The sequence below is a fragment of the Nelusetta ayraudi genome, unplaced genomic scaffold (assembly GCF_046127955.1).
Source record: "Nelusetta ayraudi isolate G7.1 ecotype Tasmania unplaced genomic scaffold, CSIRO-AGI_Nayr_v1 ptg000004l, whole genome shotgun sequence".
Taxonomy (NCBI): Eukaryota; Metazoa; Chordata; class Actinopteri; order Tetraodontiformes; family Monacanthidae; genus Nelusetta; species Nelusetta ayraudi.
Window position 1 is genome coordinate 1965500 of NW_027466054.1, and position 27282 is coordinate 1992781.

Below are 27282 nucleotides of genomic sequence, written 5' to 3' on the forward strand. Positions count from 1 at the left end.
TAATGCCTCACAGGCTGCAGGAGTAACAGGCATGAAATAATCACTCAGCAGCATGCAAACATGTGTGACTAATGACATGCAGATGCAGTGACATGCTGCCGGGTCTCACTTCACCGGCTCATCCGACAAGTGAAATGGGTGGAAGGAATGAAGTTGTCCTGCGCTACCTGAAATGACGGCAAGCAGTGAACAGGCAGCGTGAAACACAAGAAACAGCAGCTGCCTGAGGCACCCTTTTCTTTTTCATCGGCCACTTCCTGGTTGCGGCAGGCCTGATCGCAACTTGTCGGCACGGAGAGGGACCGCTCTTCACCTACTCTGGAAGTACAAAAGTAGCGGGACGGCTGAACTTGATCATCTCTTTAAGAATCGGCGGGAGACGCTTTTTATTACAATGCACGCACACACATGGTGGCGGAATGTTTAGCACTGTCGCCTCAACACAAGAAGGTGACCGTTCCGACCCGGGAAGTTTCAGCAACATGATGCCTCTTATATATACGTGCCAGGTACTAGAATTTAGATGTTTATTTTCTTCTTGTTAACAATAAACAGAAAACAAATTATGTTTGTGTCTGTCCCATGCTGCCACACCTGATTTTTTCTTTTTGCAAAATAATAAAATTCTTGTAATAAAATGTTTTGTCTGTGGAAGCACAATCAACACTGAAATCCGACTCTGCAAAGCCTTGAAGTGGAATATTTACGGTGTAGCCGGTCATCTTGGGTATTAAGTCCGAAGGTATATTGCCACGTTATTAAATCTCTGCGCATTGTTGTTGTTATAAAGCCAAACGACTACTATGGTGCCCAGCATGCTGCCCACTGGGCAATAGCACCACAGTGTGAGACTGCGTGAGTTGTAGCGATGGGAAGAGTGTGAAACAAAAGCATAAACTGTCGCCACTTGCGCAATATGCCGATAACAGTCTGAGATATATGAGACTTTTTTTTTTACTTTTTCCATTCCTTCGCCGACAGAGCAAGACTATCCTAACAATAACAAAGGAGGCAGAAAATATTTGGCAGATTGTCTCCTCACGCTCAGAATCTGCTTTATGGTATGAAGGAGGATCAGCTACAGCAGACTAACGACAAAAAAGAGAACATTATAACAGTCGCTCTAATGAGGCGGCTGCTTCTTAGCCTCCTAATGGCTTCCCTTTGCTTTCCCTTAGTCATGAGTTCCCACAGTGCACTGCAGGACATCACCACCGACACTTATAGAACAACATTCTAAACAATCTAAACTTTGCATTAAAGTTAAATATTGATGGTTTTCAGAAAGTGCTTACAATGGTGGAAAAGTTTTTGGACACCTCAAGCATGTGCCCAGTTCCATATAGTTGCAAAGAAATGCAAATCTAAACTGGCTGTAAATGTGAGTGTAAATAAGTGAATATGTTTGTGGCCCTGCAATGAACTGACAACTTGTCTCGGCAGAAGACTTGATAAAAAATGGATGGATGGTTTTCTTCCGTGATGATTATTGACACTAAGATACACACACATGCTTGCCATCATCACAACGTCTCGTACGTGATGCACAGCCGAAGACGGAGCACTAATTTCCTCCTCGTGATGAAGCAATTATCAGTTCTCTATGAAATGCCTGCCTTGTTAAGCCGGGGAAAGCTCATTAGTTTGCCTCAGCTAATTATGCCGTAGTGCAAGTGAGGACCGAACAAAATCAGGGGACCTCATTTGCCGGCCATCACTCAGATGTATTTATGTACCCTCTGACACACAGCAGATATACCAGGAAGGCAATCACCGGCCCTCACTTCCAACATTAACGAGGCTTTTCAGTCGGCCGCTGACCGCCAGACTTGAAGGATATACGTGTGTTATCTTTTGTGTTGCTCGGCACGTCTATTTCTGTGCTCCGTCAGGCCATCGCACAAACACCCGCACGCTTTGTCTCATTATTGGACAGAGTTGAAGGCGCTTCATCTGCGCACCCGCCCGCCTTATCGGCAGCCCCAACTGGCGCGTCAGATTCGCTAGATCATATTTAGCCAAGTTGACAGCTTCATACAGACGCAGAGAGGTGAAAGGTCAAACTCAATGACTGACAGCTGACATGGTCCAGAACAACACAAGCAGGAAATCAGGGCCGTGGACACGGTCGAAACTGCAGCTTCTCATGCCGTGATGAGGAAAAGTTGCTTGCATTTACAAAAGCAGTGATTGCAACTGTATGTTTATAATAAAAGTACAACTTTTTTTACATTGCCACAGGGAGGTTTACATTTGCAATTGCGAAATTCACAAATTTTATGGCAACACCGCCAGGTTTTGGCTTAATGTCAAGCTCAACATTTTATGCCCGTAGACTGACAAAAAACTGAAATAATAAGCTAAAATAAAATTTAAAAAAAAGTGTCGTTGTTCCTCAGGCACTTTTTTTTTTTTTTTTTACTGCATCTTAAAACACATTCCAAAAAAATACTGATTTACTATAGGCACAAAACACAGCCAAGCCCTATTCAGACAAACTTCTGTCTCTTTCCACACAATACACACTACAGGCTGTTGTCTGCCAAAACTGGAAACAAACACACACTGCTGAACTCAGTTCCTGCCTTTACTGCCTTCAGCTGCATGGAAACACAAACGCACAAATGAGACGGCTCAGTGGTCAGTGCAGTTCATAGCAATAAACCTCCACATTTACCGCGAGCGATCCGACGTGAGCCTTTCTCCTCTTTCCCCCAGGCTGGGTGGAAGCTGACAACTCCCGGCCCGCCAGCCACTGATGCTGACAGCGAACCAGGCAGAAGCAGCGGGTTGTCTTGTTCTCCTCTGACAGAGGGACAATTCAGAGCTCCTCCTCGCATGAAAGCGGCAATATTCAGAGGAGAAAGAAGAGACAGAAAGAAAAGGCAGCAGACTCAAGAGAGTAATTGTTCTGCGTTCGCTTGTACAGCGGTGGAAACAAGTGTTTGGACAGCTCATGCATTTGTGATGTTACTGCATTGCGCTAAGAATCAGTCTTAAGTCTCCAAGTGCAGTTTTGTTTTAGTGCAGTCACTAACAGTTACTCCACATGCTGCCCGTGCACTGTTGCGTGTAGCTCAGAACTGGATATCTCAGCAAGATGACGTCCCGTGCAACACATCCAGAGTAGAGGATTATTTTGTTTATTGGCCATAAAGAAAATGATTTCCTTTTGTTTCTGCGCCTCTGATGCAGATAAACCTTTTGAAACACACACACACACACACACACACACACACACACACACACACACACACACACACACACACACACACACATACAAATTATTGTTAATACTTTATAATTACACATTATTAATCATTAGTTAAGCATTAATAAACGCTGAATGCATCATTCATAAGTCATGTGTCTGACTTCCATACTCATTAGTACTGTAAGTAGTTTATCAACACGGCTAGAAATTCTATTGGAAAATAAATTTGTGAGTTTTTATAAAACATCTACTAACACATTCACTAACCATTAGGCATGCTACAGATGAGCTTATTAATGAGAAAAACATTTATAACTGTGTTTATAAACTACATACCAATGACTATTTATGTCAGAAACATGATTTATAAAAGATGCATTCAGTATTAATTAATGCGTAACTCATGCTTAATAGTGTGTACTTATTATAAAGTGTTCCCAAATGATCTGACAGACATTCAATTTCAATAATTGTGATTGAGTAAAATTTTAATTGTATCCCATAACGTTTTTCCACTACTGTAGCAGTTGTACTAGTAGTAGTCAATTAGTAGTAGTAGTAGTAGTAGTAGTAGTAACTACAATTAAAGAGAGGGAGGAAGCGGCCTCATGTGGTGCCGGACGCAACGTGACTCTCTTGAGTCTGGCTGTCACTCAAATGTTCGTTCAACTTTTCAATTTCATTATCGCCCGAGTGCTCGAATTGAACTTTGCCAGCGCCTCGGCTGGGAGCGACTCTCCACCTGGAATGAACACAGATAGGCAGATCCAATTCTCCCGGCCCTGATGATGTCACTCGACCACTGAGCGACACGGCCGCAGGAGAGCAGGAGGCAGGGCTGCGATGAGACGAGCCGCCGAGGTTCCACGCCGTTAATTACCCAGACAACACCTCTCCCGTCGCTGGGGGGTGGTTGGAGGTGGGTGGGGGGCGTCTGCAGGAAAAGGTCAGCTGTCTGGCCGGAATTAAGACCAGCTTGCCATGCATGTCACGGCCCCTGCCAGCCCAGCCGGTGCACCGGCTTCGCCCACGTCACACCTTCCAGTGCAGGACTAATGCCTCGACAAGAGTCCTAATGGCCCTGAAAATGGCACAGCGGGTCCTGTTAACGCGGCTATAAACAGCAGCTGGGGCAAAGATATGTGCAGGGGACGAGAGGGAGGTGGCGGTGAGCAGGTGAGGAAAGCGATGAAGGCGTTAAAAGCGTGCGACATGCTACGCAAAACAACTGAAGAAAAAAGCTGTGCACATTAAAAAGCATTTCAATAAAATGAGAGATTAACATGAAACTCTGGTGTCGCACACAGCACTGCACTGCACTGCATCAGAGGTGAACACAGGTGGCAAAAGTATTCCTGTATTTAAAGTACAGCTACTTGTGTGAAAAAAATACTCTGATCAAAGTAAAAGTACCGATTCAACTCTTTTTCTCAAGCAAAAGTAAGAAAGTACAGGTTCTGAAATTTGACATTAATGAAATTCTATTTGTTGTGACAGAATAATCTGGACTGAACTGAGGTGGAGATCTTGCATGAGCATCCGGATCATTTTAAAAGCTTTGGTACTCTTGATAGTACAGTTTATTTTCATTTTTTCAACTGCAGCACAAAAAACTGTAATCAGTAATTAAGACCAGAGAGCAATTATCAATCAAGTACTGTCAATATTGTCACCAACATTAACTGTGATTGTCACTTTCTACATTTCTCTGTACTGAAAACGTACTGAACAGTGATGCCAAAGCCGAGGTACTCGGAACACTTTTAAACACAAAAGTACAGCGACAAGCATGTTTTCCAATGTAAGGAGGAGAAAGTACAAAAAATGATGTACAAATGCAGGGAGTGAAAGTAAAAAGTCTAGAAGTACAGACACCTGAAAAATCTACATCAGTACAATAACAAAGTATTTGACTTTGTTACTTACCACCTCTGAGGCTGAAACTACAATACAACTGCAACTACTATACAGCTGCTGTTAAACACGAGGACCTGCACTTTCCAAGGGCGGCGTCACCCAGCAGCAAGTAAACAACAGAAAGAAATATTCTCTTGAAACTGGCAACCGCCCCATCACTGCACCCCTGCCGACGTGTCCTCCCCTTTGATTGCGCCGGTCCCGACACGGCAACATAATCATACCTGCGGTAGCGAGCTTTGACAGTATGTAAAAATAGACATGTGTAAATGGGAATAAAGCGGGCCGAGCTCTCCGGACAGAAATAAACCATGTTGGCTGGCTGTGCGGCCGCTGGAGCGACTGCCTTTAATAGGATAACCTTCAGCCGGGCTCAGAGCCGCTCAATGAGGCAAAACCTGACGTAGCATACATCAGCAAGATCAACAAGCCACGGAGGGCCTTGTTTGTCCCGGCGCAGCACTGCGTTGTACCTCGCCACCCTCTCACCCCCGGGGACACACCCACGCTCGACTTTATTAGCATCGCTTGAACAAAAGCAGTGACTTTTTTTTTTTATCCCGTGGAATTCCAGCAACACACCACAAGGCTGAAGTGTTGTTGCATCCACTCCACCCTTAAAGCTGCTTTTGTCCCCCCTCCTGGATTATTGTGCAACTGTTTAATTACCGAAGAACAGGGGCCCCGAGTGAGAAGCATGAGAGTTGCGAGCAGAGGAAGGGAGACAAAAGATGGAGGTTAACAGCTGACAGGAGGAACCCTGGTGTTTCAGCCAGCAGCCCCACTAAAAAACTAAAGAGAGACACTCAATTTGGAGCAAAGTCAACACGAGAGACGTCCCCCTGTCAGTCAGCCAGTCAGCCAGTCAGTCAGCAGCAACAGCTCAGTAGTTAACTAAACTCTTTGTGCACGACATCATAATAATAATAATAGTAATAATAATAATAATAATAATAATAATAATAATAATAATAAAACTTTATTTGTACAGTGCTAAATCACAACCAAAGGCGTCTCAAAGCGCTTTATACAATCAGAGGGAACCAATCGGGCCCCCGGAGCAAGCAAGATGCGACAGTGGCTGGGGAAAACTCCCCTGTGGGAAGAAACCTAGGGCAGAACCACACTCCAGAGGGCCATCATCTGCCTATGAGTAGTTGGGGTGAAATACAATAATAGAGGAGAGATAGAGAAAGGCAGACAGGACAGAGTGAAAAACAGATACACCAACCAGGCATTCACAAAACGGATATAGACACAAAGAATAGGAAATAATTCAAGGCTGCTGTCCGCGTAGGCTGTAATTGTCCATGCTTTGGAAGGCAAGAGCCTGGCTCGATGAACAATCTGCCGATAGGACAAGTCCAGGTCCTAAGCGTGGTGGTGGGATGAAGCGATGACCCCCAGGACAGCACAATACAGATCATACAGATCAGTTTGCCTTAAAAGTGAATTTAAGGCTTTTGGAAGTTAAATATCAGAGTTGGTTTGAGACGGAAGCTCATTTCTCTTGACTCGGACGGATTCTTCATTTCAACGTCTTCACCTCAACACTACCAGTCACTGCCAGTGGAGCCAGTGAAGGGACACCAAAACAGGCCCTGTTTTCATGTTCCTTTTAGTGGCCGAGTGAACGCATACGTTCCTGAAAAACGCGCCTTTGATGTTAAAAATGGAAGGAAACCAAAATCGCAGCAAGGGAACCCGGCCAAAAGAGCCCAAACGGAAGAATGAGAAGATATTCTATCTCTTTGCAGCAGTCAGGCTTAAGGTGTCTTCACCGAGCAGCTGAAAGTACAACCTGGACCTGCATGTGACACCAGGTCCATGTCCCAATATCCCACCAGGAAGTGGATTTTTTTTCTTTTTTTCAGATTAGTCTTATCAGTACGAGCAGAGGGAGCAGTCCAGCCACCAACACTGCTCTGTCTCTTTTCCCTTCTTGTCTGCTTCTACTTCTGTTCCTCTGTCTTCTTTCATTTTGCCATCTCTCCTTGCTGCACCGCTCTCCTGTCCTCTGTGATGGTGAATTCACATCGTCTGCCACAGGTAATTGGTTTCTCTTGTATGGTCGCCCCGCTCTCGTCCCCGTCCCACTCTCTTTGTCGCAAAGATGGAGACAAGTCGTGCTACACACAGCCAATAAACGGAAGCAAAATGTATCTTGAGATTATTGCATATTGCATTTAATGTACTAGCTATACACAGAGACAATATATTATATAGCATATAATATATTGCATTAAATACTTAAAGCCATCCTGTATTTGTTGCTTATGTCACACAATTTTGTGTCATGATGGACACCTGATGCTGTGTCTGTCTGGGCTAATAACTGACTGTCTTACGAGATGACTTAGAAGCCCTCATTTATCTCTCTCTCTCTCTCTCTCTCTCTCTCTCTCTCTCTCTCTCTCTCTCTCCCTCACACACATGCACACACACCCACCACTTGTCTGAGGGCAGACAAATTAGGATGGACCATCACTGTTTCCTTGCCAACTGCCTCGTAGCCAGGCAACGTTGGTGGTGTGAAGATGTCTTCTGTAGCTACACACACACAGACGCGCGCGTGCGCACGCACACACATGCACAGAGATAAGACATGATATGTTGGTGGATGTCAGGCACTAAGGTGTTGGCCTAAAACGCTTGATACCTGACATTCTTGCAGCAGTAGACCACAAGCACGAGGAAAAGGGTCACAAACACACACAGACGCACGCAGTTGGCGGAGCAGCACTGAACCAGAGTCACCAAATTTTATGCAAACTCCGATCAATAACAGAAACCACTGGAGCAATTACACAGTATGAAGCGTACTGCATGTCCGAGAGGGAGAGAGTCCCTTCTGTTCTCAAGCACCCCTGCTGTGAACTCTAAGACCATTGACAGCAACAGAGACCAAGCCAACGACAGAACAAGGATGGAGTGATTGGACGCTGCACATGACAAAACCTAGAGAGGCAAACTCCTCTTTAATAAATTATCGTCAGTAATAATGGAGACGTCTGCGGCTCAATGTGTGAAAGTTACTGGGTGTTTATTGACTTGAAATGGAATGCAACATACACATGTATTATATTATACACTCCGCTGTTTTCATTGGTCAATGAAATACATTAAAGACTGGCATTCACACAAACGGTGGATCCATTTGTCAGGACGCAGCCAAAAGATTGATCTGTTCGAGGTGCCATGATTTCATCCTGACGTCACAACTTCTTCTTCTTCTTCTTCTTCTTCTGCCGCATTATCCGGGGTCAGGTCGCGGGGGCAGCAGCCTCAGCAGAGATGCCCAGACCTCCCTGGCCCCAGTCACCTCCTCCAGCTCATCCGGTGGGACCCCAAGGCGTTCCCAGGCCAGCCGGGAGACATAGTCCCTCCAGCGTGTCCTGGGTCTTCCCCGAGGCCTCCTCCCGGTGGGACATGCCCGGAACACCTGCCCAGGGAGGCGTCCAGGAGGCATCCGGAACAGATGCCCGAGCCACCTCAGCTGGCTCCTCTGGATGCGGAGGAGCAGCGGCTCTACTCCGAGCTCCTCCCGGGTGGCCGAGCTTCTCACCCTATCCCTCAGGGTACGCCCAGCCATCCTGCGGAGGAAACTCATTTCGGCCGCTTGTATTCGCGATCTCGTTCTTCCGGTCACTACCCAAAGCTCGTGACCATAGGTGAGGGTGGCAACGTAGATCGACCGGTAAATCGAGAGCCTCGCCTTTCGGCTTAGCTCCTTCTTCACCACGACGGACCGGTACAGCGACCGCATCACTGCAGCCGCCGCACCGATCCGCCTGTCGATCTCACGCTCCATCCTCCCCTCACTTGTGAACAAGAACCCGAGATACTTGAACTCCTCCACCTGAGGCAGGATCTCCCCACCGACCCGGAGAGGACAAACCTCACAACTTGACTGTGAAAATAACCTCGATCGTGCGGTACTGACAGCCACAATTCCAAAATGAAAAATATTAAATGTACTTTTGAGATGATTGCTCATGAAACAGTCGGCTAAAACCTTCTCGGATCTTTTTGTCACTCCAATCCATCCTTCAGTCGATGAAAGTTAGTATGCCAGAAGTGGTGTTAGTAGATGCCTCAAACTCTCGGAACACAATAGGCGCAATAATCTTCAATCTCTGTCCTGTGACTACAAAACTTTTGTTATATCTGACCACATTGATACAATGCAAGCAAGGAGAGAGGCACCAAACTTTTAATGGTGCAGGACTGAGCTTTGTTTATGCTGCCGTCCCTACTGCATTGGGGTTTTAAGGCCACTCTATCAAAATGTAGATGCTCTGCCACACGGCTAGGAATACTGAGGATGTATGACAATGCACATTGGACTTACGAGTCAGAGACGCGGGTTTGTATATGTACATTCTATGCGGTGGTGCACAGTGATTGTTTATACTCCGCTGCTGCTCCAGTGGTATGTCATTATAGTGACCAGCCTGGCATGCATGCACACTCCAGCACTCTCAGCTGTTCATGTGAACAAATGAGTTACAAGTTAAAGCTGCTCCCTTCGAAACATGGCCTGAGTCTCTGTGTAGGCTGTGAAATGTGGGTCACTTTCTTGCTAAGCGATAATAATCAATAATTGTGAATAATAGCATTAAAATGTTTACCTTCATACCTAAGTCAATATGAAAGTGTTTTTTTTCTACGTCCTCGAAAAAGAAATCATCACATTTTCAAAGTCAAGGGCTTCCAGGGGGCGTTACATCAATATTGAACCATGTTCCGTGCTTCTAATTTCTACCGTACAGCAGCGGCTCACCCTACAAGCAGCCACTTAGACCTGGTTCTTGAGAACCAAACACCCACTCACATCTATGTTTACAGTCTTTGCCTCAACCCCAAGTGTTTTCATAGCAACACTGCTGTGAGGAGCCCAGACAGAGAGGCACGTCAGACTGGAAAAACGAGACGCATTTAGAAAATATTCCAGCTACTTATTTGACAACAATTGACGATATTACATGTGTTGGTTTACAATACAGACACAGGATGCTGGGACCACAAAGTGCAAAAGGCTTCTCATAGGTACTGAAAGACCGAACATGGGATGTTGAGGTTTGAGCTGAATCCCTTCAAAACAAAACCTACTTATTTCTGAAACTTAAACAAAGAAGAACATTTTTAAGAAGAGGCAGACCACTTTTTTACACCACTGCGTATTACATATTCTTTGGTGTATTCTGAATCATTGCCCATGCACCCATGAGCATAAAAGGCAGCTCACCCTGCTGTACAGACATATAGAAGGATACGGCGTATAGCTCAGTCTCAATGTTCTTAAATATTATAGTTACAGGTTATACAGGTTATTTGGCACACAAGGAAAAACTGCCCATTCCGGCATTATTTTGGTTGCAATGCTGTCCTTGAATACAGAGAGCAGAACCTCGAGGCGCTGAGGTTTTCTTGAGGAGCATAGAGAATTGTAACAAATAAGACAAACTGACCTTCAGCGAGCCCTTGTGCATGTGTTAAAAAATACACGAAAAAAAAAACACTTGACCCTCGATGATCTTTTAGGAAAAAAAAACTCCAAAGCCAAAGAAAAAATCCTCACCCAAGACAAAATATCTACAACATTGAAAACTCAGGTTTTGCCTTCTACATTGCAATTTACTTCTGAAAATCCCTGATTTTATTGCTTTAAAATGCTTAGAGGGATAGGCATTGTGTGTGTCTGTGTGTGTGTGTGTGTGTGTGTGTGTGTGTGTGTGTGTGTGTCGTCTTTGATGAATGACTGTTTAATTCAATTTAAAAGCCAGGCTCCTTTCAGCTGTTGTATATGTCCCCATACGAGCAATAACTAACAAATGCCGTTAAAGTTTGTAAAGAGGGGTGTTAAAAGAGAGACGTTTAAATTCATAAAAGTTTAGATCCTGTAACAGGACGTGAACTCCTTTCAAATAAAAACGCTGGTACTTGTCCCTGAGCTGTTCTGTACTTTCTGCCTAAAAAAGGCTCAACAGGCGGAACTGATGAACGCAGCTGACAGCACATCAGTCTGCTGCTGTGGCCTTGGTCCAGCAGACCTCCTCCCCTGAGGGTCTGACTAGTGTTTTTAATCAAACGTGAATAAAAGGCACAATAATAGGCTACAATATAATTATGCAGGATGTATATCCAGTTTAGCTGAGAGGCTGTAAATCAACATCAGCTGGAGACCGGAGATTACGCCAACGCTGCTGACTGCAGTGGCGATTTCATTCCATCCATGCCGTTTGACTCCCTTTAATCCCACTTTTCTGCCTGCCAGACATCACTACATTTTTGGCACCAGTTCCCAGCACAGAGACATTTGCTTTAGCCAAATACCCAGAAATTAAAGTTTTCAAATGTTACAAATCTCACATGAACACTGATACAAAAGGCTTTTCAATATGTCCACTTGAATGTGTGAACCCGCACTGGTCTCTATGCTCTCATTTGATAAATGAGGGCCACCAGCGACAGACTTTTTATGTGGCTATAGCAACACCGGGCCATTGTACCTCAAATGGGCATCTTCGATCTGTTTTTCAGTTTCAGAGAGAAATAAATGACCTAATACCAGTGAGGAATATACATTTGAGAGAGCAGCAGAGTCGATGCCAAATGAACGTTGAATAGAACAAGCCAGAGAGGTGGAACAACATGACAGGGCAGCAATGTTTTGCTTACAGAAAATAAATGCAACCCAGAACCCAGACACTGAAAAACTAACTCACACCACCTGGAAAAAGAGGAATACTGACACAAGAGTAAATTATGGCACTTATCGCCTTGCCTTTTTATTTATACAAAAGAAAATAGTCTGAGCTGTGCTTTGCAAAGCCAAAGTGTCTTAGTCACTGGATATAATGGGTTTCAGAGAGCAGAGGTGCCATTGAGACGTTTGATCTAAAAGACCTTTAAAATCCCAGAGTGTCTCCTGCAATGGTTTAGTGTGAAAGTAAGACACGGTGTGCAAAACAATTCCGGTAACACTGTGTAATCTCCAGGTGTAAACGCAACGACGGAATCAAAATGACAGTGCAACGTTCAGATACTCACATAAGGTTGTGGTTGAGACTGGTGACCTTTTTACTCCCGAAACTCCCATTTACACAAAAGTGAGAACCACTCAATACTTTCCGGCCAAAACCTTTGATCAAACTTGCATTCAGACATTCAGCAGCCTTTAATAAAAGGGGGATGTGAAAAAACATTTGTTTAACAAGGCGCCTCCAGACCGTCTTTCGCTCCCATTCAGACTCCTCTTTTGCTCAAGGCTTGCCCTAAGGTCACCCCCCCCACACACACACCCCGCCCCCACCCTCCAAACCCACCCGCAACAAAACCCCATCAAAACCCAGCGCCACTGATGGCAGCCATCCCATTCACTGTGGAGATTTATGATCTCTAATAGCTGGCAAATGGACCACAGGCTTGGGCTGGATGCCTGGATGGGAGCCCCTCTCCACCCCCTAAATTATTTTCATCAAATCACCAGAAGAAAAGAATTGGAGGGGGGGGGGGAGGTGATGGAGGGGCTAAACAAGGCTGGCGGCGGGGTTGGGGGAGCTGGCAGGGCTGTCTGAGACATTTTCAAGGTTGCCATCTGGATTGGGTGGAACCCTTGTAGCTGGCTGGCTGTCAACCTTCAACCACAGCCCCTCCCCTACAAGAAGGATAAGTCTGAGGAAAAAAGAAGGACATGTTAAATACAGCGTGTCCTTGTATTGACACTTCGCCTCCCAGGTTAGTTCGGGGCAATTCCACAAATCGGACTTTAATTAATCAGCTACAATCTGGCGATCAGCCAGTCAGCTGCCTTCTGATGCTGGTAGAAATTCACCGAATCGAAGATTACCTCAAAGCCATAGACCCTTAAATCCATCCCCTAATCTTAAAAAGAGAGATTGCAAGGAACAGTGGTGCTCTGTCTGAGATCGACTCCCTTTGTTCAGAAAAAAACCACCATGTAGAATGAATAGAAAATGTACAGTATATTAGAATGTTGACTGAAAAGGTAGAACTTGCAGTTCTTTTGCATAGTTTAGCAGTAAGAGAACTAAAACTGAGGTAAAAATGCCCCAACCACTCAACAAGCACACCTGTTTTCAATTCCATTACCCACTTTAGGAGATCCTTCCTTGTAAAGAGCGGCTACCTTGTGATGCATCTCCAACAGGGCTGCAGAATTAGACTTGAATTCCGGATTATACAGATAAAAAAAAAAATCTCCTGATCACAAGATGAAAGAAGTGAGCGTAAATGGGGCAGTTATTGTTGTTGTAACCAAATATAATAAAAGTTAATTCTGGGTTCTGGGACGTAACATTTTTAGATGGTGAACAGCAACAATACAAAGGGTGCATATTCAATCAACTAAAAAGAAAATACCCCACCGAATGCTATGACCCCTCAAATAGGAATGCCCATAAGAAGTCTTTGAATTGCCAGTCATCATCTTTACCGTAAGCAGTGGACCAACATCTGTCAGATTGTAAGTGCAGCTGTGGGTGATGCCGTACGAACGTCTTACACCCATCAGGTTCGGTCCTGCCCTGCAGGTTTCAGACGTCATCCTGCTCAGGAACCTGATGGCGTGTTAGATTCACTCCTCTGCCTTCACTTTCATCTTTTTTGTTTTCCTCTTCTTATTTGAAATGTCAAGCAAATGCTTGTCTTCCCCTGGGATGGAACAGTAAGTTATGATTTCCATGTTTACTTTTTATCATAATAACATATTTACAAGACCCTGGACAAACCCCGCAATAAGCGACAGCAGAGGCTGCCGAGAACCTTGCATCATAAAGAAGAATTCCCCATGCTCTTTACATTCAGAGATGCTGAGATGATTTCTACTGGGAGCAGCAACTTGCAAGGCAGTGCAGTCGTCGGTGGGCAGGACAGGCATTTTGGAGCCCTTATTTCACACACCCAGCTGTGACATGCACTTTGGAACAGCATAATTAAAAACAATCAGTTATTAATATAAAGAAACCTAAAAAAAAAAACTAAAAAAAAAAAACAACAATATAAAAAGCTATAAAGTTACAAAGAAGGGGTTGATGCACTTGCTCACCTAAAAAGAGAAAAAAACATAAAAAACCACATCTGCTAATCCATCATGTCATCTTGAACAACGTGGTCTCTCACTCACAATTGCTTCTAAGTCGCTCTGAATTGCATCTCAACCTCCCCCACTGTGTTTTGATCCAAGCTGAGCAGAACAATAGTCGCTGCTTTTCAAGACCTTCCTGCTAGTTAACACCTGCTTGCTACAGCTAACAACACAGTCTTTAATGATGCCGTTTTCACTGGGTCAGAACAACACATAAAATAATAATCTTACAAAATGGCCAACTTTGTGGCTGGTTTACACGCTGCCAACGTGTTTTAAATGTCTGCTTTAGTTTGAAATCATATGAGGAAAAATGAAATAAAGATGAATGATCTCACTATGGCTATTTGAGTTTTTTAAACATGTATCTGTCTTCCACACCAATTATTAAATGCATTGAGTATTAAGCATTAAAATATCGATTATTTTTTTTCGTAAAGTGTGCATTAAAGCCACTGCATTAAATAGTACAAAGACAAGGCTGTGGTGGTAAAACTGCAGTCACCCTTGGCTGTAGTGGAAACTCCTGCAGCCACAACACTCAGAATTGAGGCATCAGAATAGAGTAAACTGACTTCCACAAAGTATTTTTGACAGCCCAGCCGCTGCTGTTGTCTTTGGCAAGCTGGCCTGGCCTCGCAGGCTCAGCAGATGCCCAAGGTGATCGACACTGCTTAGCTTTCACTCATATCTCTGTTCTCCTTTTTCCCTCAGTGTCATCTTACAGGGTATCGCTGCCAATGCCTGCCAGCGGGGATAAAGTGCTGAAGGAGGGAACTGTGACAAGGACAGGCATGTGGGTAAGAATCACTGCCGCATGTGCTCGCTCTTCAGTTTATATCAATCGGAGCTTGATTTTTCCCACTGACCTCAGTTTTTCCTGCCTTTTGTTAAAATCTCTGAACTGAAAAAAATGGTGACAACTCTTAAGACTAAAAAAAAAGCCACTAGAGTGCGTAAAAACATATATATAAACAGAATTTGCTTTTCTGGTTGCATACTGACATTTTGAACAGAAAGCTATGTCATATGACCTCTGTGTGTGTTGTTCTCCTTCAAGCTTCCGCATGTTCACGTTTGTGTAATGAATGAACAACCACTTTCTCATTGCATCACCGGTGCTGCCTTGTGAGGTGCTTGGCCCAATCCCTGGCCAGCCCCTGATTGGCACTCATCATCCAGGGTCAAGATCACCCGGTGATTACTAAGACTGGCACCGCTTCCACTCACCACTCCTCAGGGGATAGGTCAATAGTAGAAATGAATTTCCCAGGATGGGATCAATGAGTACCCCCATCTTCCGCTTTCCAAGTACAAACTGTATTTCTTTACTTTAGATGACAAGCAAAAAGGCACTCGAGGGAAGCAGTCAAGTTAATAGAAACCAGGGAAAGAAACATAAACAAGACTCTGAAAGGTTATTTCAAGCATCTTTATGAAGATGAACCTACATTCACAAACACAGCAAAGTTGGTTTTTTTTTAAAAAAGAGGAGAGCACATTCAGGGAGAACAATGGCTGTGTACAACAAACTACAGACTCGAATTCCAGGTTGAGTGGAGGCGTGAAAAAGCTGGTTACCTCTGAATAATGAGCATTCTGTATTATCTCGTGAATGACACACTCTCTCAAAACATCCAATAATAAACACAACAAACTGACCACGAAGCATGGCAAAGTGATGTAAAAAAAAAAAAAAAAAAAAAAAACAGCAAAAATTTGGAGTTCAAATCCAAAATATTTGACTGAATCATTTCAAATTGAGAGATCAGATTGTCTTGTTTAAATGACCGCTGAATAACGTGATGGGATTGATTTGTGAGTTCCACTAACGCCGTGGACGGTGACGTAGCTGCTTTGTGGCCTCATGATCCAACATCAAGGGATACCCTGAAGCCAATTTTTAAGATCGAGTTAGGCCAATCAAACTTTTTGTATTTCCTGTCAGACTGCAACATCCCCTTAATTAAGATCTGAGCAGGAAGAGAGGAGGGTAGACTGATTATCTTTGTCAGCAGTGTGGCACTAAGATGTGCAATCCCATGTGTCACTTTCATGCACTCGGATAGGATTACAAACAAAGTTACACCACCTCCTCTCATCCAATTGAAATTTCAATCGGGTTGAGCCAAGTTAGTCAGGATGGAGGGCTTACAAGATGCTATTTTAATCAGGTCGCTGTTTAGTTATACCAAAGGGACGACCAAACCATTGGCAGAGTTGATTACTCGCCATGGGACAACCCAACAGTGGCGGCTAACAACAAACATGAAAACACAGCAAACACACACACACACACACACACACACACACACACACACACACACACACACACAGGTGTGCGTAGCCAACATAGGGACATTGTGTCAGTGTCAACAGCGCACCTGCGAGGCTGCACCAAGCGGCAGTACAGCTGATGGTGAAGGAATGTGTCCCAAAAATGTGCAGTGCATAAGTGTGCTGGTGTGTGTACTCGTGTGCTCTAACAAGGCCGTGTGTGTGCAGCAGGGTCATTTCTGCAAGATCCGTGACACAAAGCAGACATATTCCATTTCATCAACTCAAGTCAACCAGAGGGCCTTCAAACCTGTGACACACTCAAGCCTGCAGGTGCGGCTTTGATGGGAAATGGCCAGCACATGACATGTCAACGGCTCTGAAACCCCTGCCTGTGGGAGTGTGTTATGGTTTCAGGCAAGGGGAATGAATGTGTTCTGTAATATGTCTTTGATCCCAAGTGGATATGTGGCCTCAAACACAGAGGAACCACCAAGCCATTTGACTGTACAGGCAATTATTATAAATATTATAAATGTTCTAAAGCCATGAGCAAGATGGAGGTCTCTTTAGAACCGCCAATAACATTGATGCTATATATATATATTTATTTATTTTTTTTTTAAAGGAACATGACAAGGAATCCAAAAAAGCTTTAACATCTTGATCACCTAACTGGCGATGGCTGTTTGATTGGGTCATGCAGTACCAAGAGGGATGTCGTCCCACTTGCGATATTATATACTCACTTTGTCAGGAAGGTGATCGGGAAGGTGGATCACACAAGGTGACGCAGCCATTGCACTCTGACGCTGCAAATTCCCAACATGGGAATCTTAATTTCTAGAAGGACTGCATCCACATTCTCGCCTCCTTTGTTTGCTTGTTTTTTTTTTTAATAATTTCTGATTTTCACTGAGTGAGCAGTGGTATAATGGTGGTATAATGTCCACATTGTGAATGGGAGGTTGTGGATTCAATCCCCTGCTGGGTCACATCAAGGACGATAAAAATGGGGCCCATGGCCTCCCTGCTTGGTACTCAGCATCACGGATTGGACTTGGGGTCTGGATAAGCCACTAATTCCCTGAGTGTGGCCCTGCTGCTGCTCACTGCTCCCTCAAGGGATGTATGTAATGCAAATTTCCCTTGCCTGAGTTTGTGCCAGTTGTTGGAACTTTAACTTTTTAAATGTATCTGCAACATCCTGGTTTGGTCGGGAGAGGTTTTGGTGGCCAGATTGTTTCGTAGTCAAGGAAGTACAACATCCAACATTCATTCATAATTTTCCATACCTCAGAGTCACGGGGGTCTGCTGGAGCCTATCCCAGCTGTCATAGGGCGAAGGCAGGGGACACCCTGGACAAGTCACCAGTTCATCGCAGGGCCACATAGAGACAGACAACCATTCACACTCACATGCACACCTACGGACAATTTAGAGTCTTCAATTGACCTCACATGCATGTTTTTGGAGTGTGGGAGAACCCGGAGAACCCACGCAGACACAGGGAGAACATGCAAACTCCACACAGAAAGGGCCCAGGCGAACCCACGACCTTCTTGCTGTGAGGCGGCAGCGCTAACCACTGCGCCACCGTGTCGCCCAACAACATCCAACAGTGAGATGATATTGCATATTGCCCTTTCACAGTCAACATTTCAAATCAAATCAGAAAACAATTATTTCCCTAATTCCCTAATCAACTGTCACATCTGTTCTCACCCATTCTACATTCTAATGAAATTTTAGAAATATCGCTTTTATTTTGTGAAAAACTGTCATGGAAACGCATCTATAGTTGCACGGCCTCCATCACACATATGTTTCTCAGCAGGTGGCAGTCTGCTGTCACTCAGACTGCCCACGTTTGACCCACAGTAATGGATTTACATTTTTAGGCCTGGTGGGTCCCAGAGTACCGTATGCACGCGCGCACGCACACACACACACACACACACACACACACACACACACAATATGGGGGCTGTTAGTTGACAGAGCCATTCAGCCATCAACGCACAGACTTTGATAGCGGGACATCGCTACCATGAGTCTGCACACTGTCGCCAATTATGGCCCCATCTTTTTCCCATTTGGAGATCGACAGACACGGCAGTTATTTTTACCCCGGCATAAAAGCAGTGGCTGTTTTCACACTCTGTCGACTGGAACTGCTCCTTTCATTAAGGAAAATCTATTTAGAGCCAAACAGGGGGAGAGGCAGCAGAGGAGCGGGGAGCCGGATGAGCTCTTATTAAAATCTTTCAATGAGAATGTTTGAGGCTCGGCCCGTTATCCCATCAACACACGCGGCACCTAAAAATAGAACGCAAGCAGGGGCGCGGCGCCTACCGCCATCTTTCACGGTATGGATCGCACAGTTGTTCATCACCATCATCACAGATTCTCCCTTTCTCTCAGACGGCGGGGTTGCCAATCACTGCCGTCTTGTCAGATCGGCCAGGTCGGCACATTGTGACCCAGCCATCTGTCTGCGAGCCAGTGGGCTTTGGGCTCACAACCACATCAGTGCGCCACGAGCATATGGCTAAGAGTGAGGGAGTGAGGGAATTATGCACATTATGCGTTGCAATTATAATTACAATACATTGCACATAAAGCAGAACATCTGGGGTGACAATAGATGTATTTTGTGGCTGGATTATCATCAGCTTTTTAAACGTCTTTATCAAGTTTGCCTTCAGGTTTCTTGCTTTTTCTTCAGTTTCTTTTTTATCTTCGCTACCAAAAAAAACAACTAACAGCTGAATTTACTCTCCATTCGCTTTCCTTTCACTAATTGCACTGTCCAGCCGTTATGATCTCGCTGTCAATTGCCTTCCAGCGTCGGTGAAACTGACAGGGCGTGGTGGGACATGGTGCCACCGCACGCACCAGTGAACGCAGCTGAGGGTGTGTGTGTGTTTGTGTGTGTGTGTGTGTGTGTGTGTGTTAGGGGGGTGTTGGCTCCACCATTAAGTGCCAGTTACCTGGGTGGTGGTCCATTCATTTGAAGTGTGCTTAAAAAAGCTTGAATAGACAAACTAAGAGGGCGCCAGCTGTGTCTTGTGATAAGGGGAGATGGCACAGCCCGACAGAACCACTTGGGATAATGACCTTTCTTCCCAGTCAGTGATGGGTGCCCAGTTTCTCACTAACAAAGCCAATGAAACTCACCGCAGAAACAAGGAAACACGAGTCCCACCAGGGAACAGGCGGCATCTTTATCACCGATTTTCTATAATCTCGTAATTAATGACACTCGATATACTATCCAACAGTACTCAAATTACTCAAACAGTAATTAGTGAATACCGTTAGCCGATTGCCTTAATTGTTTTTTTTCAGAGGGCAACACAGGGGTGGTTAGTAGTGATGTCTTGCACAGCAAGAAGGTTGTGGGTTTGATTCCGCGGCCCTTTTCAAACAGAGAAGTTGCATGCTCGGGTCCATATACAAGCAGCCTCGGAAACTCAGATCTGAGATTGATTTCACATAGCGAGCCGGCTTCAATGTAACAACAATGTCAAGTCATTTTTATGCAACTACAGAGTGTTGCATTGACAAAGAAGACAAATAGAGTCTTAGAAATGTTTTGTCTCAGATGCAGTATTTAATCATGTGTGTCCTTAAAGATGCAAAACTATAACTGGAGTCTTGATTAAGTTGAAGTGCTTCATTCTTTATGAACCGTTGCAAAGTCAGACATTAGATATTAATTTAACTTCAGTCTCATTTATTTGTAACAGGCTGTTATGTTACTCAGTCTGCAAAAACAAGGCAAAAAATAAGGACATTACATTATTCATTGAAGCTTTTTTTCCCCCTTTTTTTAAGTTGGAATGTAAAATACGCATTTATAAACCCATTTGCAGCATTTTTCAGTAGTTCTGTGCTCCCAAAAAGGCGAAATGTTTGGCACCACAGGTCAAAGCACTAAGCTGCTGAGTGCCAAATGGCCAACACGGCGCTTTCAGCGCCAGAGATGAGCCCAGAAATTCCCCTGGGCTAGACGGAATTCCTCAAAGATCTAAAAGATTTTTGTTTGTGTGGTTGCTGTGAGGGGTTTTAGGATCATAAGTCACAGGCTTTTCTATGCCACCAAGCAAGAAATTAAAGGGAAAACACTTCCGTGGAATGCATGCAGCCATGTGAAAGTGTTTAATTGCTAAGCTGCTGCAGGCGCGTGCCTGGGGCATTTCAATGTGCGCTTAGGAGAAGGCTGTCAACACCAGGGCAGCAGTGCACACACACACACACGCACACACACACAATATGTTCTCTCACACACTGACTTTTTTTCTTCCCTGTTGCGACAATGCAGGGAAACGAGCTTTCGCACAAATAGATGTTACTCTGTTGAAAACCACAATCTGTTCGTGGTTTTATGCAATATCCCTGCAACCGACGGCCTTTGCACGAGTCATTTCAAGTCACACATAGAGTACAAATCTCAGGCTTCAGAGGTATCTCGATTTCCGGTCTTGTGGGATAATTTCACCGTGTGCCTGTACTTGAGGCAAATGCATGACCTTTACAACCTGCGCCAACAGGACCTGAAGCCTTGTAAATGTAACCTTTACATGGGAATGAAACATTGTAAATATATATGTACTGTTATGTACTGTATATAGACATGGATATATAGAGATTGATAGATATATAGATATAGATATATATCTAGATAAATAGATAAACATGTGTGTGTGTGTGTGTGTGTGTGTGTATATATATGCATATATATATACTGTATATATGAATATATAGAAATAGATATACATATATACATATATACACACACATATACAGTAAGTATATACATACATATATGTGTATACATATTTATGTGTATGTGTGTGTATATATGTACATGAACTCTATATAATTTTTCCGGTCTTCCTAACATTTCATTGAACATCAACATTTGCAACATATCAGAAGCTAAAATTTACGGTAAGCACACAACACATGAGCTTGGCGCACTTTGAAGGGCCATGTAAACACGCCTCAGAGGCTTTATCAGATAAGTCCCGTGCATAAACTGCTCTCAAATCCGCAGAAATCCTCCCAAAAAAAAATCAAACCAAGAGGTACCAAGGGTGAAAATCCGCAAGCAAAGGCAGAGGACCGCCAAGCAGCCCGCGTCTTCATCTCGATATCAAGCACGGTGTGCGCAATCAGGCTGTCAAAATGGTATTCTCTCAGATGGATGCACCCGTGTCTGCGGGACGGAGGTCTGCTGTGACACTTTGATTATGAGGCCGAGTGGATGCAACACAGCTGCCGTCTGCCTCACAGGATCCGCTCTGCTTCATTAGACCCCACTGTCTGTGTGTGCGTGTGCGGTCCTCGCGCCTATTCCAGCACGGCGAATCAAAGCGTTCGGAGGTGCTTTCTCGCACACAGAGGCAAGAGGGGAGCCTTCAATGCGGAGCGAGACTCGAGGGCGAGTCGAGCGGAGCGACAAAGCACTTTGATTCGCTCTCCCAATGGTCTGAAGCAGACAGCTGTGCCAGACAAGTTCCCATGGAAGCCAGTGAAACGCTGCGATCTGAGGGTTCCGTGTGCAGTTTAAGCTGCTTCAGAAGGCACGACGGTGACGAAAGGATTGGCCTGTTTTCTTGTTTGCCGCGTGAACAGAACTGTGATGATCGGTACAAATTAGCAACAGGCATATTTTGATATGGAGTGACGCCAGTGCTGACGAAGTGCGAGAGGTGTCCTTTTTCTTCATCTTAAATGTATTAACTGTGACGCGTTGAGCTCAATTACACTATCAGTCAATATAGGAACAGCGCAGGAGGTCAAACTGTGGATAATAAGCAGTTTGGAATAAAGCAGGCCAACTTAAGTGACTGTCTCATTTTAAAAATAGGCTGCCATCGAGACCAACTTGTTTATGTCTCCTTCCAAACACGAGGGAGGTGAAACCCAACTTTTTTTGCTGGCGGTTGTAAACAGAGGACTAAATATGCTGTTATTTGGAAATGTAAAGACCGTTTTGGGGTTGTTGTTGTTTTTTTATATATATATAACTCCTAATGGCTGAAAATCAACATAATAAGGGTCTTTTTCAATCACAACAAGACAAGATACGAAGTATACAACCATTCAAAAGTTTGGAGTCCCTGACTCATTTCTGCATTGAACTCCAATATAATCAGCTTCATGAAATAATCTACTGGAATGCTCTAAGAACATGACTAGTGCAGGAAAATCAGGCAGGATGTGCTGAACTGAACCGACTGTTAATGTGTCCGCACAGAATTTTGCACACTTGGAATTCTCTCAATCACTATTAAAATATTTTAAATAGTTTTCATTAAACACTATAATGTTCCCATACTTGTTTTTAACACATCTTGGCTGATTTTCCTGCAGTGCATCGTTACCATCAAGACCATTATTTCAGAAAAACACTGCTTATAATGGAGTCCAATGCAGAAATGAGTCAGTGAGCCCAAACTTTTGAACGCTATTGCAAATCTATTTCCTGCTACGATATGTTGTGTGTTACCCCTGACATGTTTTCAGTCAGGCCATAGAAGAGGTCTTGAATGCGAGGACGGCAGATTATTCTCATGCTGCGAGGCCGACAGCCCGAACATCCTCCAACACGTGTCGATTCAGGACATTAAGCTCAGACTGCTGCGCCCGCCGTGGCCGCTGACCAGGCTTGATACGGCGGAGACGCAAAACAAGATTTATATCTGCTTTATCTCCTTTAGCCTGCTGACAAACCCAACACACAGTGGACCTCTGACTGCCTCTCACTGGATTAGTCCAGTTAATCGGCGAGACCTCGTCCCATCCCCAGTCCGGCGACGCCCTTGTATTTTCAGCCACGTCGTCATTTTTCTTCCTTAGCCGCCTCACAGAAGCGGAGGAGGGTCAGCTGGGTCGGCACCTTGACAAATGGAGCGACTCATTGTAATGAGAGAGAAAGGACGGAGAATATAATAGAGCAGAGGGCCGTTTGTTGCCGGCAGACGGGGGCAGCGGTCTCGCCGGCCTCGGACAAATACGTTTGTAGGACTTAAGTCCACTTGACCAAATTCAAAGCTGTGAAGCGTGCATGAAAGCATGGGAGGGAGAGGCCCACCAAGTGCCTGTCAATAGAAAATGCTCCATCATTGATACACACACACACACAAACACCCCACAACCCAGGGAGCCTTTCACCCAATCCCAGGAGGCCTCAGTCTACCCACTGAAAGAGCGTGCCTGACACGAGCCTCTGGTTGAACCCTAAACTTTGCCACACCCCCCTCTGAACACACACACACACACACACACACACACACACACACACACACACACACAAAACATGCATACAAATGTAACCCAGTGATGATCGTGGGGGGGCCTGGGACAGGCAGGTGCTAGAGTAGCCCTGCGATGGTGGTGACGGTCTGTGTGTGTGTGTGTGTGTGTGTGTGTGATCGCAGGGGTCCCGCTCTCCGTCTGTCACCGCAACCGGCTGCTTACGCGATCAGACGCTCAGTGTTTCTCTTCTCCTGGGGTTTCCTGCCGTATCAGAGTCTCTTTGTGTGCACGTGTGTGTGTCTGTGTGTGTGTGTGGGTGTTTGCGTTTAGAGCCCACCTGCGTGTGTGTGTGTTGATTTTTTTTTTTACAAGCTCGTCCCGACTGATAGATCAATACACTCAGGATTATGTATCACCCTAAATTGCATTATTGGAGTCAATGTCAGTAGGCGACACACACACACACACACACCCACAACATCAAGGAGGCCCCCTTCTGTCCCCTAGACACCCCCTGCACCCCCACTCGCTGCTGGGATTGGTTTTTGACATAAGATGCAGCCTGGGTTTGCATGTCAGTGCAAGGATTGAAAGCTGCATTAGAGAAGATTTGGCTCTACAAAAAAAAATGTGTTTGTTCATTCAGCCTGATTTGACAAACTGGGGCTAAAGGGGAGAAGAACTTTGCCAACCTGCATCGACTGAGACCTGGCGGCTACACCTCATTTGGCCAAATGACATTTCTGGTCTCGGTTTGTTTAGTGCAACGTCGGTTGGAGCGAATGAGTCACAGAATGCCCAGACAGAGAGCAGCAGGTGAGCGTTTAGCTGTGTTTTCCAAAGTGAAATCGTTCAGCGGTTGCCTACGTATGTCTGGATGTCAAGATGTGCCAGTACGCACACGTGATGAAGTTGAGATTTATCTCAGTTGCATTTTGGTGCAAACGTGCAGAGTTTATACATTAAAACTGAATCGCTTGGATCGTTAAGTAAGAGATAAAACACAAGTGTTGAGGTCACGATGCATCAGCACCACATCAATGTCAGATCTAGTTTACATGTACAATTACACACACACAAAACTATTTCATTGCTAGCCTTCTTCATATTGTGTGCTAGGTCAGATCAATGTGTATCTGTTCTTCATTATGGTCCATATTTCATTAGTGTCTATATGTACTCACCGATATTATGTTGTTTTTCTTATGCACCTTTGTTGTCTGTTTGGTCATTTTTCTCACTACTGACTCAGGAACACGCACAAGAACGGCAGTGAACTCGATTCAATTCCATTCTACTAGATTCTCAATCGCAAACACATCTGTGGGCACGGCTAAAAGACATTCCCCACGTCTCGTGACCTTTCAGTGGAACAATCCAGCGTTTCAGCTCCTCAACACATCTGCACCGGCGTAGGTTGAGAGCAGGGATTATGTCAGAGGTCGCCCACAGTTCACACACAGGAGACGAGCGCCTCAGAGGGACATGGAAGCGTGCAAGATGGAAAGTGAGCGCGACGGCTGGCGGCACGCGCTACGTACCTTGTCAAACAGGGACTTCCATTGCTGGGACCGGCAGAGAGAGAGAAAAGAGAGGAGGGGAGCAAGTGGTGAGAGGACTGAAGAGGAGATTTTCACAGGAGCAGGTGAGGAGCACCTGCTGGAGGTGATGACAACTAGTACTACCTCCTCAGCCTTAATCACAGCCTTAAAATAAAGAGCTATAGTCTCTGGTCATTGAGCTCCATGATGAGCCACAGCAAAAAATAAACATGATAACGTTGCTAAAAATCAATGTGTGTGTGTGTGTGTGTGTGTGTGTGTGTGTGTGTGTGTGTGTGTGTGTGTGTGTGTGTGTGTGTGTGTTTGCGCATGTTGTGAGGGAACTGATAGGTGTGGATGTCCCTGAGGACCTCTGCCCAGTATTGGAGATGCTGTGACACAGCACTTTAAATCTGCTCCAGTTTCAGAGAGAAACTTTTGATAATTACTGGAGCACTTTTTATTATTAATTTCAATGACCTTCTTTTTAGGCTAAAGGGCTTCTGAAGTAGTGCACGTGAGGTCAGGTGTGTGTGTGTGTGTGTGTGTGTGTGTGTGTGTGTGTGTGTGTGTGTGTGTGTACTCACGTCCTCCGGAGCCACGGGGAGGACGTCGGTGCTCTCCAGCACCTCGATCTCCTCGCCCTCGGCGTTGGCGGCCACCGCGGGGGAAGAGTTCACCGGCGTCTCCCGGATACCGGCCGTCATCCTCTGCCTGCCCTCCTCCATAGAAGCCCGCCGGGAGCAGCAGCTGTTCGAATTCCACCCCCGACCCCGGTGGGGATGACTTCACATAGTTCCAAGTGAGTCGGCGAAACTCGACTCGCAGTCGCACGGAGTCCGGGCAAGTTCACATTTTTCGGTGCGTCGTGGTTCCTTGCGAGTCGGCGGGACTGCCTGCCTGCCTGCCTGCCTGCCTGCCTGCCTGCCTGGGCTCCCTGTCGTCCGAGAGCAGGCGTCGCGACGCAGGCGTGAACGCGGCGGTGTGTGTGTGTGTGTGTGTGTGTGTGTGTGTGTGTGTGTGTGTGTGTGTGTGTGTGTGTGTGTGTGTGTGTGTGTGTGGTAGTGGCGGTGGTGGGGAACGACCGTCTGCTCTTGCCGCCTCTTGCCGACTGGGAAGCTCACACGGGTGGGAGGAGCGCCTGGCTGGGTCCGCTGCTGGGATGGATGACTGGGCTTCCCGGAGCTGCCGGGACTCTCTTCCAGGGGATGAGGAGAGGAGGACGGGGATGCTGGGAGGGGGTGGAAGGGAGGTGTTTGATTGACAGCGGGGAGGGGGTGGGAGGCGGGGTCACCAGGCTACAGCCACCCAGGGGTACTCTCAACCTGACAGAGGTGGGAAGTCACCAAGTACAAATACTTAAAAGTGATTCACTTATTATTATGTAGAAAATGAGATTGGTTATTGTTATTAATAGTTTAAGTGTCCACTGGTGGCTTATTGGCCACAACTGCTGATTATAGTTTGGTTGTGCTGTAGTTGGAAAAAGAACAAAAACAAATTTTGTATTCGGAGTAGCAAAACTGTTTACAGTCTTTTCATTTTTGTAAAATTATCAGCGAATGAAGTTTCATTAATAGCAAAAAAATTACTTAAGTACTTTTCAGAATCAGTACTTTCTTACTTTGACTGAAGCAAAAGATTTGAATCAGTATTTTTACTTTAACCAGAGTATTTTTACACAAGTATCCATACTTTTACTTAAGTACAGAATGTGAATACATTTGCCAAAGCAAGCTGGTGGGTAGAATAAAAGACTGTATAATGAGTAGAATAAAAGACTATATTAAGACATTTTATCAACAGAAAGGAACCAAATCAGGAATCACTTTGCCTTAAGAGCACATTCTGTAATGCTACACCCTCAACCCTCAAACCAGTGGAAGAAAGCCCTAAATAAAAGGGGGGGGGGGGGGGGCACTGGATGTTAGCCTTAATAGTTGCAAAACTCCAT

General features: G+C 45.1%; 1 protein-coding gene across 2 annotated transcripts in view; it reads right to left on the minus strand.

Annotated features, from left to right (window-relative positions):
- rhbdl3 (rhomboid, veinlet-like 3 (Drosophila)) overlaps positions 1 to 26521 on the minus strand; it is a 53286-nt gene extending 26765 nt beyond the window's left edge. The window contains exons 1-2 of one of the 2 annotated variants that reach the window (XM_076043186.1): positions 25916 to 26521; positions 25329 to 25352 (exon numbers count right to left, since the gene is read on the minus strand). In XM_076043186.1, coding sequence (XP_075899301.1) covers positions 25329 to 25352; positions 25916 to 26056 — 165 coding nt within the window. In that variant the 5' untranslated portion in view covers positions 26057 to 26521. The remainder of the gene's footprint in view (positions 1 to 25328; positions 25353 to 25915) is intronic. The other variant, XM_076043194.1, reaches the window with a different exon arrangement.
- Between the last annotated feature and the right edge of the window lie 761 nt (positions 26522 to 27282).